Source organism: Pungitius pungitius, chromosome 6 (genome assembly GCF_949316345.1).
Source record: "Pungitius pungitius chromosome 6, fPunPun2.1, whole genome shotgun sequence".
NCBI classification, from domain to species: Eukaryota; Metazoa; Chordata; class Actinopteri; order Perciformes; family Gasterosteidae; genus Pungitius; species Pungitius pungitius.
This window is the reverse complement of record NC_084905.1, coordinates 16,245,974-16,259,504: the sequence shown is the minus strand read 5'-3', so window position 1 is coordinate 16,259,504 and position 13,531 is coordinate 16,245,974. Positions and strand designations below refer to the sequence as shown.

Genomic DNA, 13,531 nt, shown 5'->3' with positions numbered 1-13,531 from the left:
CACAGTTGTTGTGCATCGCTTTCTCTTGGTTTCGGCTCTGCGGTGAGCAATAAGAACTAACCAGAGGACCAGAACCAGAAGGAGTCTTTCGACCTTTCGGAAATATAACGTTGCTCAAACGTTGATCTCAGAAGGCCCACAGCCGCTTTTCCCCAAAAGCAGCTGAGCTGTCTCTAAAGGTTTGATTGGTGTGATTATGGTTGTAATGCACTTATTGTGAGTCCCTTTGGATGAAAGCGTCAGCTAAATATCATGTAATGTAATGATTCTGAATGTCGAGAAAGTTTACTTTTTCTCTAATTTCCCATAAATTAAAAGCTTATTATCCATCTATCCGTCCACAGCTTACGCAATAATTAAACAGGTTAAATACAGGCCATCAGGGAGTCATGTTACTGTGTACTCACTGAAGGGAACACAGCGGGTTCCTCTGTTTATCGTTATGTTCCAAGTATGACTTATTGCTCCATGACCGTGCCCTAGAATTTCAACATCGTCTCGCCAGTAGCGTCTGACAGTTTCACATGTCGCTGTGAGTCATCATGCTCTCCTCTGGGGGTGTCGAGAGGTTGAGGGTCAAATGTTGTCACTGTGATGATATCACTGAAGATCCAACATAACAGGCTTATTGTCATAATATGGTGCTTATATATATTATGTACTCGAGTGGACACCATAGATATGTATTGTATCTGCAGCAGATGTTGGGTAGACAGATGAACTGAACTGTCAGGCAGTTACCAGGGAAAGGGCTCTTTAAGATCGTTGTACCGTGTTCTGGTGATGAACCTCTGAAGCGGAAGCTGGTCTTTTAAAGGTCACAAGTGAGTTTGAGGTTTGTAAAATGTCACTCCGCCAAAACTTCAGCGCATCGCATTTAAACCCGAGGGTTGAACAAGCATCACCACAAATAACTTAAGTAAGCCAAAGTTCAACGTAATAAAAACACAAGTCACACAACAAGGTTGTTGTTGGTTTAATTCTGTTAAAATTAAATGGTGTAAACACAAGTTGCTGTGAACTAGATTGATTTATTGATCAATATACTGTAGCTTCTTTAGTGGAGTGGAAAGAGTAAACATTAACTTCACTTTGCATACAGTTATAAAAAGCTGCAGGTGCTGCTCTTGTATTTTAGTGAGTCCCCTTTGCATTTCCTACTTCATCATTTGGATGCAAATGCCAAAGTTTTGTCTTTCACCTTTATGGATAGTATAGGCAAATACAGGAGACATGGGGAATGAAGGAAGGCAAGCGTATGAAAAAAGGTCCCAAGCCAAAATCTAACCAGTAAAGTTGTAAAGTTACATTGCTTGTTAGCTATCCAATTATTTTGTATTGTGGTTTCATGGTGCAAAAATTCTAATGTTGTGGTTGTTTAAAAAAAAAAAAAAAAATCATTTAGCACTCTGACTAATAGCCACGGAGAAACCTTGGTTCAAATTGCATTATACCAGCAAAGAAATATTGCTTGGCAGTGTATTCACAAGTATTGCTTAAAAATGACCTTGAATTCTTTCACTTTATACCTCCATTCCACTGTATTTGAGACAAATGTAGATTTTACTCTCCATTTATTTTACAACTGTACCAGTACAAGTTCATCATTTACATAAAAAATATACAATTAGTTTATTAATTGTAATAAAACAAACCATCCCAAAATGTATTTGTAGCAATTAAAATGAGTAAGCTACAATATTAAAGTAAAATGTATATTTTGACAATCCTTAACAATGGAATATTAAAATACTGAGGCAATTCTGCCTCAGATCACAAAGTGACACTACATGGGGGTTAATCCGGCCATTCACAATTTTAGTTATTTTTATTTTATAAAGGGATTTGGATATTTTATTAGGGCCAGACAGGGCCAATACACATGTAAATCAACAACAACAGGAAGTATTGCAGCTGGAGTACCTCAGGCTGCACATCTGGCTCAACACCACCACCCGGCGGCGGCCCTCACACGCACACGCCTGGCACACACGCGGCGCGTTTGAATGCACACTACATCTCCCATGGTGCCCTCCTTTCGAGAGGCAGGCGGTCATGCGGGTGGAAACGGCAGTGGGGAATCCGCTTCGCTGCGCGAACAAAAACACTTAGAGGAAAGATGCACGAAGCGGAGGACGGCAGCAGCAGCAGCAGCAGCAGCGCGGCCGCGCGCGTCGTGGCCACCGCGTCCGTGGATGTGGCGGCGGCGGCGGCGGAGGTCGAGGGTGCAAAGGAGCTGGCCTCCAAGCTGTGCGGGTACCTGAACAAACTCTCCGGCAAGGGGCCCCTCAGGGGCTACAAGACCAGATGGTTCGTGTACGATCCCAGGAAATGTTACTTGTATTACTTCAAGACTCCCCACGACGCCCTGCCGCTCGGCCACATCGAAATAGGCGACGCGTGTTTCAGTTACGACGTGGAGGGGGAAGAGGGTCAGTTCGAGATCCGCACCGCCGGCAAAGAGTTTCTCATGAAGGTAGGAACTTTTTTTCTTTTCTTTTCTGCATGCGTCGCACTGCTTTGCTGTCATTTCCTTTCTCAGCGCGGAATAAATCGCGAGACACACCCATCCGAACTTCGCAGTCACGCTGACACGGCTGGCATTTGGCAACTTTTCAGAAAAGCTGGCCGGACATGACTTAAATCAATTGGGCTGCACGTGTTTACCAGTTAAGAGCCTAATCAGCGCAGGAGTCAACTGAATGCAACACACACACACACACACACATACACACACATACACACACACACACACACACACACACACGCACACACGGGGGTCAGTCCACTGTTCACATGGAGAGCTCATTCAAGGCTCAGTGTTTCATGCTCATGAGCTCATCTGCCGTCCTCTCATGTGATGGTGTCACGTGACTGGGGCTGGTCTCACTGCCAACAGGCCGGTGTCCCAGCTCTCACTGGGCCCAGCCGCTCAAGAGTCTGGAGCAGATGGAAAGAATGGTTAACAGCAGACAGCTTGCATGGCCCCAGGGCTGGAACTGAGACTGAAACCAGCGTCTGTGTTCGTTCACATGACCGATCCTTACCAGGCTGTTTCACTGCTTTATTTATCTTCCACAGCTGTTACTACCGTCCCCTCCAAGGCGTCAATCCATTAGTGTTGGAGTTTGAGTCGCCGCTCAACGTGATCTCGATTGTGTTACTTCTACATGAACTTACGTGATGCGTTTGTCTCTCTGTGTGTGTGTGTGTGTGTGTGTGTGTGTGTGTGTGTGTGTGTCTGCAGGCCCCCACCAGACAGGTGATGCATTTCTGGCTGCAGCAGTTACAGCAGAAACGCTGGGAGTACAGCAACACGCGAGGCTCCGGTCAGAGAGACAGCTGGAGCTCGCCGACCCTGGCCTTCCCTCCCACGGGCCTCGTAGGCAAAGACAATTGTAAGCAGGTACACACACACACACACACACACACACACACACACACACACACACACACACACACACACACACACACACACACACACACACACACACACACACACACACACACACACACACACACACCAATGAACGATGTAAAAGTAAACAGCTGTAACTCGTGGGTTTAATATTTACACAAGTGCTACAAACACGGGTTGAGTTATTTTGTTCCCAGGTTCATACAGAGCGAGAATCAAGGAGCGGTTTGGTCAAGTATCAATTAAATGAGGAATCAACCGACTGGACTTGAAAAGAGTTCACATCTCCTTTTATCTGGATTGAAGAAAAGAAATTGCTCACTGCTTTCAAGTCACTCCCACTCTAAAAAAAATGCAGCTCAACAGGATTAACAATATACAAACGAAAGGATACATTTATACTCGTAGGGAATTTACATGAGGATCTCATGATGATCTGTTTATTGGAAAGAAAAGTTGTTTTTGTTTACTTCCGTGCTTCTCTAGTGACACTAGTTTGAACCTGTCCGGCTTGGTGAACACAGGGTTTGTTTTTCTTTGTCAAAGATTGATTCTGTGCAAATGGGGATTGTTCATTGTCATACTTGAACTTGCAACTATCTAACAACTATGTGGTTACATCTGACTTCCCTCTTGGGTGCGACTTACTAGGCGTGGAGCTATTTTACCTTTTCATCAGGATCAGGAAACGTTTATTGCCATAATATGTTGGACATACATGGAAATTGACTTGGCGGTTGGTGCATGACGGAAGATAATAATTAATACGATAATGACAATATAGTGCAGCAATAAGATAAAAGTATAATAAAATATATGATTTGGTTTAGTACGCTAAAGCTATGGGTTAGTAAGTAAGAGGAGATGAGATAAAATTAGAAATAAAGATAAAGTGCACCAGCTAAACAAAGTGACGAGTGACAAGAGAAAGTGACAAAGTGAATGAATGAACGTGGGAGTCAGAGTCAGTCAGGGGGGGCTCCGGGCTCTGTTGATGAGCCCGACTGCCGCTCGTGTAGCGGGACGTCTTAGTCCTGATGGACCTCGGCCTCCTGCCGGATGGAAGGGGCACAAACAGTTCATGTCCAGGGTGGGAGGGGTCGGCTACAATCTTTCTGGCCCGCTTCAAAGACCTGGAAGCGTTTTATAAAACGTTCCCACAAATTCCAAGTAATTTCATACCAAATTTGGTCAAAATGACTCGTGAAACCACAGACAGGACAGCCACTCTTCTGTAAATGTTGGTAACGTCTCTCTGACAAACACTAAGCCTCATGGTAATCTACTTCCCAAAAGAAACAATAAAAAGAATAGCTGCAGTCCTGCAAAAGCTGCATTTAATCTGAGAAATGCCGCCTTATTATTAAGTGTATGTTCATTTTTTCAGTTGCACTCGTCTTTCCGAAGCCGAGTGACGGCATGGAGAAGGTCCGCAGCGACTTTGCCATGGGGACAGAGAGCGATGGTGGGGCAATGGTGGGCATCCAGTCCGCCAGGGGGCCTTCTGCTGCGCCCACCAACCCCCTTAACTTCTCCCTCAAAAACCTGGGCACAGAACTCCGGTAAGGACGAGCGAAAGCCTTCTCCGGGCTAGATGAAAAATGTGTTATTATTTCTTTTTTTCAGTTCTCGCCAAACGCGCCCCAGAACCGTGGAAACGAGGGGCGCTCTGCAGCCGTTTTGAGGAACTTGTTAAACATTGTTACAAACCTAGTTGCACTAGTATGTAGCCATCAGCAGTTCCCCTTTAGAAACATACAACGCATACAATGATGCAAAACACTGCCATGCCAAAAATGAGAAATCTGCAGAGAAACCTTGGAGCGTTTGAGCTGCCGTGATGCCTGCGCCTTGAAGCATCCTCGCCATCCTTGAAGTGTCCTCGCCAGTTTGCTCCTTGCCTTTTTATGATGATCCAGCTCCGTACATTTTGAAATGCATATCATTCACGCATATAGCTCATAGAGGTGTAACTCATGACCGCAGCAGAAATGGGATGCGAGAAGCGAGAGTGAGTCCGCTTTGGGACCGCTCTTGACAAATCGATTTATTAATATGGCACTTGTGTCTTTTCCGTCCCGTGGACCTGAGCTTAATGGCGAACGGGCCCAGTGCATACGTGGTGTGCTGCATTCAGGGGCTCTCAAACACTCATGTGGTTACAACGATCTCCTATTTAGAAATGTCTGTTGTGGTGGACATGGCTCTGTAAAAGATGTGCATTCAAGCAGGCCTTTTACATAGACACTTTATTTGTAAGACCTGCTCTCCCATGAATTGTCACCTAGATGCATCCAGCTGTTGTGCGCTGTTACCTTTCACTAACACCCATGATCCCTGGGGATTTGAAAAGCTCTGCCCACTGAAGCTCCACGGCCCCCCACTCGCCCTCTCGCCCTCTCATCTGGTTTCTCTCCCGCCAGGAACTCCATGTCTTATCTGCGGCAGGGCAGAGGAGCCGAGAGCAGACGCAGTCTGTTTTACACCAACAGCAACAGCAGCGCCGAGGAGTGGGAGCTGGTGGACGCTCCGACCAAGGACTCCCCCGAACAGAAGCGTCACGCGGACACACACAGGCGTACGTCCACTCCTTCATCCCCGCATTGCTCCTTCTGGCCGGGCTTACGTGCACGATGACAGATGATGACAAGCGATGCGTGGGTCCGGCTCCGCCCCCCCCCCCCGCGTCGTTATCTCTTCTCTCCCAGATTCCTTGGGGTCGGCGTTCCACTTCGACTTTGCGCGCGCCGCGTCGCGGCCCAAGAGGCCGCCGCCGCTGCTGCGCGACGTGATGGCCCCCGGGCGCTTTGGGCGCAGCGCCGAGAGCTCCCCGCCGGAGTGCAACGGCGGCATACCTGCGGACGCATTGCTTCGCCTGCAGAGCCAACAGGAGGAACTCGGCCGCACGCGGAAGGAGCAGGCCGAGCTCCGGGGGGAGCTGGCCAGTCAGAAGGTACCGATCTCTCACTCACTCGCATCGTCACGGCAACGCGTTTAGTTTCCGTCTGAAGAGGGAATGTCGTACACGCGACACTCGGGGGCAGGAAGAGTGGGGAAGTGGTTACAGTTATTGAGGGTTTGTACAAAACGTTTGTGCCTGGAATCACTTTTCCATGACAGTGATTGTGGTCCTAACAAGGTAACTCTGATAAGAGTCTATGGCTTTCACTCTCAGGGATTGACTTAATGTGCTGATTATCCACATTCGGGTTAACACCACGCTGGTTTTACTCAGACCGTGTAATCGAGCACGGGGCTGAGGTTGTGGTTTCTGACTTTGGTTTGGTTTAATCTGGATTCTCTCCCTGATACGGAAAGACAGAAAATGATTAGTCATTCTTGAGCGAGAAACAAGGAAACGGCCGTTCTCTGACAAACAGCCGCGTCGTTCCTTCCCAACACTCTCTGTTCTTGTTTTAGCGTTAACAACGGCTGACGGATGAATGTATAATGTATGAGTTTAAGCTGGCGGCTCAAACCCGTTAGAGGAATTAACCCGCTGGCTCTTTAGCAGCGGACTCGGCAGGCTCTAACTGCAAACGTGTTGTTGGAAATATTTGGTCACAGCCGACATCATCGACTCAATGGGACAAAAGCTGACATTGTATTGTTACTGGTAATGATTTATGGTCTCCAGGTTATGTTTGGCCTGGACTGGATTGTTTAGTAATGTTGGAAAGTCCCCACATAATCTCACTCGTTGTTTAAATACAATGGCAATTGTTCCTGAAAGAAACCATGTCGGCTGTGCTTAATTTAATCCACAGACTCTTGCATGTTGCTGCTTAGGTGACGTAGTATGATGGTGTCTTCGGTCAAACTGGGTGAGGCAGCAGGTTTTCTCTACTCCTGATGCATCCTCTTAGCCACACTAAATGAAGGCTTTGCATTGGCATCTTTTTATTTTATTTAAATGTGAGAATAGAATTATAAAAAATAAAAAAAACCTTTATCATCTTTTGCTATGCGACAACGCCGTGTGCACAATCACAGCGGTTTGTGACAATGGGAGAATCCTACAGAATTGTTATGATTACACGGACATGTTCGCGCCGCCTGTCGCAGCGGAACTGCCGTGCGTGGGAGGACAAAAAGACAAACGCTGCATGTTAATGATATAAATATGGTCAGCAAGGTGTGAAGATATCATCTCAGTTTTGAAAAAAATGCATTTCTTGTTTGTTTTTTTACAGGGTTAGGGTTATTTTTTAAAATTTTCCCTGCGAACCAGGCGACCACGTCTAAAGACCCAATCCTTAATAATCCAATGTGTTGAAAAAGAAATCCCCTTTACTCAATTAGGAGTTGGTGAGACTTTTGCAGCAGACTCTGAGAACCTCCCAGTGCGATCGGCAGCCAGTTCCCCGTCCGGCCCCGGCTCCGGATTCCTCCGCAGCTTCAGACCTCCCTCCAGCTCTGGCAGGAACCCAGCAGGACAACGGCCGGCTGGAGACTCTGCTTCAAGAGCGAGACGGACAGGTCCAGGACTTGTGTGGCCACATGGAGCGCCTCGCCTTGGAGAAGGAGAGTCTGCAGCAGGAGCTCAAGGGCCTGAAGATAAAGGTGGGCGATATAAACGATCAACTGGGGATGTTGATGGAGACCATCCAGGCCAAGGACGAAGTCATCATCAAGCTGTCGCAGGAGAGCTCCGAGCAGAGCGGCGCTCAAAGCGACAGCTCGCCGCTACCCGCCAAAGATCAGGGGGAGATGGACATCCTGAAGGTACAGAAGGAAACATAAAGCAGATGTATACTTGTCATGAGAACGGTGTGTGTGTGTGTGTGAAACTATACATTCTTTTAGCTTCTTCTTGTAGTCTGATTGACTGTGTTTATTATAATTGCAGGACAGTCTTCAAGGCTACAAATCCCAGAACAAGTTCCTGAACAAAGAGATCCTGGAGTTGACAGTATTACGCAGAAACGCCGAGAGCAGAGAAAAGATTTTAGAAGCAAAGGTACTGCGGTTAATGGTGCATCGTTCTGTTAATAGAAACGGGAAGTCTGAGGAGCCTGTAGGGGAAGTCCAGGGCTAGCTACCCAAGCCGGTGCCCCCTTTAACCTTTCTCTGTCGTCTCTGCTGCAGTGTACGGCCCTGGAGGCTAAGCTTTGTCAGGTGGAGAGTAAGTATCTGGTGCTGCTTCAAGAATTGAAGAACCCCGTGTGCTCCTCTTCGGAGCAGAGCCCCGCCCGAGAAGTCATCTCCCAATTGTTGGAGGACGCGCTGCAGGCAGAAAGCGCCGACCATCAAGACCACCCCATCTTTAAGCCAAACATTGTCAGGTATGCTGCTTTTATGTTAAGTTTGTTAATATTACACTTTCCCGCACTATTTAACAGTGATATCCTCTACATTTAGCTGTTGATCTTTGTCAAACATGTATTAATATATATATATAATGTCCAACCCTTAGTATAATTTTACCCAAATCCAATAACACATCCAGGTCAAATCCATTGCAGCAGAACAATCTACACTGGTGTAGCTTCAATAGCCTTAATCTGCTACATCAGTCAGGTATTGCATGCATGTATAACGTTACACTTTAGCGACCCACAGAAGGACAAGCCTGGGCTTGCAGAGAAGCCAGAGCAACAGCAGTAGAAAACAAAGCAACAAATTAGCCGAGCTAGTTTTTCCTGTCAAGAAAAATGGAAACCAAAGTGAGGAGCGCGACAGTAAAATGTGGGCCTCCGTTAAGCCACTAAAAGTGTCGTTGAACATCCCCTTTCCCACATCTCGTCTCTCCTTTCACATTCAGTGAGTACGACACGTTTGGCTTCAAGACCGTCCCCGAGGAGGAGGAGGAAGAGGAGAGGCTGGTTGCGAAGGTGAGGGCCCTGGAGCTGAAGTCTCTCTCCATGACCGATCAGGAGGTGTCCATCGGCGTCAAGTGGGAGAACTATCTGGCCAGCACCATGAACCGAGACCTGGTGCGCTCCCCCGAGCTCAAGGCCCTGTTCCGCTACGGCGTGCCCCACGAGCACCGCTCCCAGGTGTGGCGCTGGTGTGTCGCCTTCCACGTCAAGAAGTTTCGGGACAACCTGGCCCCCGATTACTACGAGACGCTGCTGAATGTCGCGAGGGACAAGCCCAACCCGGCCTCGAAGCAGATCGAGCTGGATCTGCTGCGTACGCTGCCCAACAACAAGCACTACTCCTCCCCGAGTGCGGGCGGCATCCAGAAACTCAGGAACGTCCTGATGGCGTTCTCCTGGAGGAACCCAGATATCGGCTACTGTCAGGGGCTAAACAGGTACAAGATGGGTTCTGGTTTCTCTCTCTCTCTTATCCTTCGGGCCCCTCTATCCCTAGTGACCACCCCTTTTTTCATTGCATTTGATTTCTTCAGGCTGGCGGCTATCGCCTTGCTCTATCTGGAGCAAGAGGATGCCTTCTGGAGCTTGATAGCCATCGTGGAGGTCTTCATGCCGAGGGATTATTACACCAAGACTCTGCTGGGCTCACAGGTGAAGAAGGTTATCTGAGGACAGAAGGGAAAGAGTTAACTCGTTTCTCTCGTGTCATGGATGTCATATTCATGTGACCGTGCAGCTCATGGAGGATCATACAAAGAATGTAGCATCCGTTTGCTTTTGGGGATTGACAGCGTGTTTTGTGCAATGAAGGTTGTCAATGTGTGTGTGTGTTGTTTGTCTTTTTGCAGGTTGACCAGCGTGTGTTCAAGGACCTGATGTGCGAGAAGCTCCCTCGGCTTCACGCCCACTTTGAGCAGTACAAGGTGGACTTCTCCCTCATCACTTTCAATTGGTTCCTGGTGGTGTTTGTGGACAGTGTGGTGAGCGACATCCTCTTCAAGATCTGGGATTCCTTTCTGTACGAAGGTCCTAAGGTGAGAGCCTCCAGAGAACGAGATCAGGGGTCGGTCTTGACATGCTAACGGAGCCCTGAAGAATGTTAAACATGAGATAAGGACTTATTCGTTGGCTTTCATTTCGCCCTACTCTGCAGTCTGTTTTTTTTTTTTTTATAAACACAAGTCCCATTTTAACCCACTGTGTCTCCGATTTTATGCAACCAGCATTTGTGATATGAATTTTTGCAGACCTCTTTTACTGTGAACGGCCATGGCTATCCAACGTTAAAGCCCCCACTACTAGTTATGTATCACTGATTATGGATCAAATTACTATTTATATTGGAAGAAGTCCCTTTAACTTTTTTTATCCACCTCTGTTTCTTCTTCATCGTTACAAGTAAAGTTAGTTTTTAATGAAAAAAAGTCGACAGCTGTGGCTGAAAATGACACATCCGAGTTGTGAAAGGTTTAAAGCTGAATGCAACTGCTAAGTTGAGTGATAATACAATTCATAACTATGAGAACTCCTGTTAGTCTTCTGATCAATTTAATAAAGACTGTATGTAGGGGATCTTTGGTAAGAATAATGCCAACCAGCTGTTAACTTGATAAATACATTTACTTTTGCTTAATAACAAGACGGTAAGGACTGTACTGGTGTGCATGATCAGACATAAAAACAACTTTAAATGGAGGAATACTGTCACGCATGAAAAGTTATAAGGTGAATATTGCATTTATTTTTCGTTGATCCCCACAGATCATATTTCGCTTCGCCCTCGCTCTCTTCAAGTACAAAGAGGACGAATTTTTGAAACTGGAGGACTCTACAGCCATCTTTAAATATCTTAGATACTTCACACGCACAATCCTGGATTCAAGGTACAGCACCTGAAATTAGTTTTTTGGTATTTCGGAGGTGCAAGATAATTTACCTCGGAATAGCTTTCCGTGGCTTCTGGCTCAATGGACATAATAGCAGGTTTGCTACGGTCTGTGAGTCATGCACCGGTGAAAATTGCCCTAAAGGTTATTATTAAGGAATACACATAGTAAAAAAAAAAAAAAAAAAAAAGATAAAACAAGATGTTTAAAAAGAAAAAGAGCATTCCACTGACTGTCTCTTTTTTTCCAGGAAGCTGATGAACATCGCCTTCGGTGACATGAACCCTTTCCCGATGAGACAAATTCAGAACCGCCGCTCCTTCCACCTGGAGAAGGTCCGCCTGGAGCTGACCGAGCTGGAGGCGATCCGACAGACCTTCCTCAGGGAGAGGGAGACGAGTCAGGAGAGACGGAGCTTCGTCAGCGACGACGAGGAGGACAACTAACGTTACGGAGGTCGCTGAAGATCCTCCCTCCGTACGCCGCTCAATGGTTCAAGTTAGTTGGATTTCAGAGTGCGACCAATGAACTTTCTATACAGTTTTGAGTGAAACCGCATCAGAAGACCTTTACATTGAAAGCCAAATGTGCTTTTTCTCAGTATTCCTGCCATTTCAATGCTTTATTTGTTGTATGCTTGTGTGTACGTGTCTAATGCCAAGCTACACGTTTCCAATCAGTATTTTAATAACATGGCTGTGATATTTAGCGGGTGAATGTGTGTTGAAAGGTTGATTCCTTTTACCTTTTGTCTACCCAAATCCTTTGATGTTTGTTTCATGCGTCGCTTGATGCGGTTGAATCACTTTTGCTGAAATTTAAGTTGTGCTGAAACTTTTATTTTCAATCTTTGAGACAATCCAGCCTTTAGAGGTTGCACAAATACCCCGTCTTCCCGTGTAATTCTTTTATATTTCACGGGTCAGATGACTAGAGATGTTCTTAAGATGTCAAACATGTCATCAGTCTGTATTCTCAAAGTCTTTTTAAGGAGTATCCAATATAATCTCAATGTTATTTTATACTTAAAGGTAATTTCATTACTTACTACTCACAAACACACTTCTGAAAGCCTTTAACCCTTTTGCACCTTCATCTGTTGTTAAATTAAAGATAAGGCTGCTGTGTTTGGTTAGGAGAATGTTTCAAATTGAAATCCAAAACTTTATGAATGTATCCCTACAAATGATCTGATTATCTGGCTATAATAAGTATTTTGTGTATTTTGATGAATTTGCTTTGTCTTGTTTCGGTAATGTTCTTGAGATTTTTTTTCAATTATTTGGGGTTTGTTACATACTAAAACTATTTAATTTCCCCTGACTAGAACCCATTTAGCAAAATCTGCACAATGCTGAATTACGTTTCAGATGTGTTTGCACTCACTGTCCTCCGTGTGGCAGTGCAACATTTGTCTGTGTGTTACCCTAAAAGGAAAAAAAAGATTGAAAAGATTTCAAGTTAATTAACTGTATTGATGAAATAGCCGCGAAGTCATTCTGTCAACATTATTCAGAGTATGGATAGTGTAGTTTTTAACAGATAAGGGAAGCGCTTCGGGTCTAGGTCCTCACTGAAGACATTGACTCTTGATGCACTGTGATGAAACCACGTTTATATTCGGTCAGCAACTTTTGTTCCAATGGTAATCTACAAGAGAGGAAGGTTTTTTTTTTTTTACGCAGCCCCTTCTCTTTTGTTGATATATTGTTTACACGTTTTCTTTCCCAAATCTTTGTATTGCTTCACCCTACTCGCTGTGGACGGGTTTTCCTTTGCTGTTAGTTATCGACCACCTTTCCTCTTCTACGCTGCTGTTGGCCTCGGCGTTTTTGTTGGACCACCTGAACTTGTGAACAAATGGCCAAACTGTGGTTCTTTTAATGATTCAAATGTGAATGGAAAAAAAAACAACCTTTTATCAGAAGAGGTTCAATGTGTTTGTTTTCATGAGAGCAGGTCTTTCATGAGACTCGGTCAGTTAAAGATGGAATGATGTCTCTTTGTCAGGCGCCTCATACAGCAGGTTTGCTCATGTTTGCATGGATTTTCTTGTTGGAGTAAGCTATGTTCAATGTTATCACCTATTCTTTTATATCTCTCTTTTGCTTTTATTGCACACGTGTGACGCCCAGATGGCTACAGAATGTCGTAGGGCACTTTACTTTGTAAACCTCTATGACATCTTGTTATTCTGCATCACTTATAGAAACGTTTTCATGTTAAAGAAAGATGTATCTGCCAATGTATGCTTTGGTAAAAGACACATTAAACAAACAACAGCCGACCGAGTGGGACCCAATTCATCCGTTTCAAGGTGTTCATGAGAAATAAGACTCGGCTCGCTGTCACAATTCCTCATTTCCTTAAACGCTTGTGGAGAATAAACACCGGGAGGTTTCGGT

At 45.5% G+C, this 13,531-nt stretch overlaps 1 protein-coding gene across 1 annotated transcript; it reads left to right on the top strand.

Annotated features, from left to right (window-relative positions):
• Positions 1 to 1,798: 1,798 nt before the first annotated feature.
• Positions 1,799 to 13,411, top strand: tbc1d2b (TBC1 domain family, member 2B). The gene is made up of 13 exons (XM_037451009.2): positions 1,799 to 2,476; positions 3,248 to 3,398; positions 4,806 to 4,980; positions 5,842 to 5,996; positions 6,127 to 6,371; positions 7,721 to 8,143; positions 8,268 to 8,378; positions 8,507 to 8,703; positions 9,183 to 9,677; positions 9,774 to 9,891; positions 10,089 to 10,274; positions 11,002 to 11,123; positions 11,377 to 13,411. The coding sequence occupies exons 1-13, from the start codon at positions 2,120 to 2,122 to the stop codon at positions 11,570 to 11,572; spliced, it is 2,931 nt and encodes a 976-aa protein (XP_037306906.2). The 5' UTR covers positions 1,799 to 2,119; the 3' UTR covers positions 11,573 to 13,411.
• Positions 13,412 to 13,531: the final 120 nt, after the last annotated feature.

What these genes read in the sequence shown, in the direction of transcription:
- tbc1d2b (XM_037451009.2), top strand. Translation starts at nt 2,120, where the DNA reads ATGCACGAAGCGGAGGACGGCAGCAGCAGCAGCAGCAGCAGCGCGGCC. An exon ending in CCTCGTAGGCAAAGACAATT is followed by an intron (nt 3,399 to 4,805) that starts GTAAGCAGGTAC and finishes TCATTTTTTCAG; the next exon opens with TTGCACTCGTCTTTCCGAAG. An exon ending in AGACTCTGCTGGGCTCACAG is followed by an intron (nt 9,892 to 10,088) that starts GTGAAGAAGGTT and finishes GTCTTTTTGCAG; the next exon opens with GTTGACCAGCGTGTGTTCAA.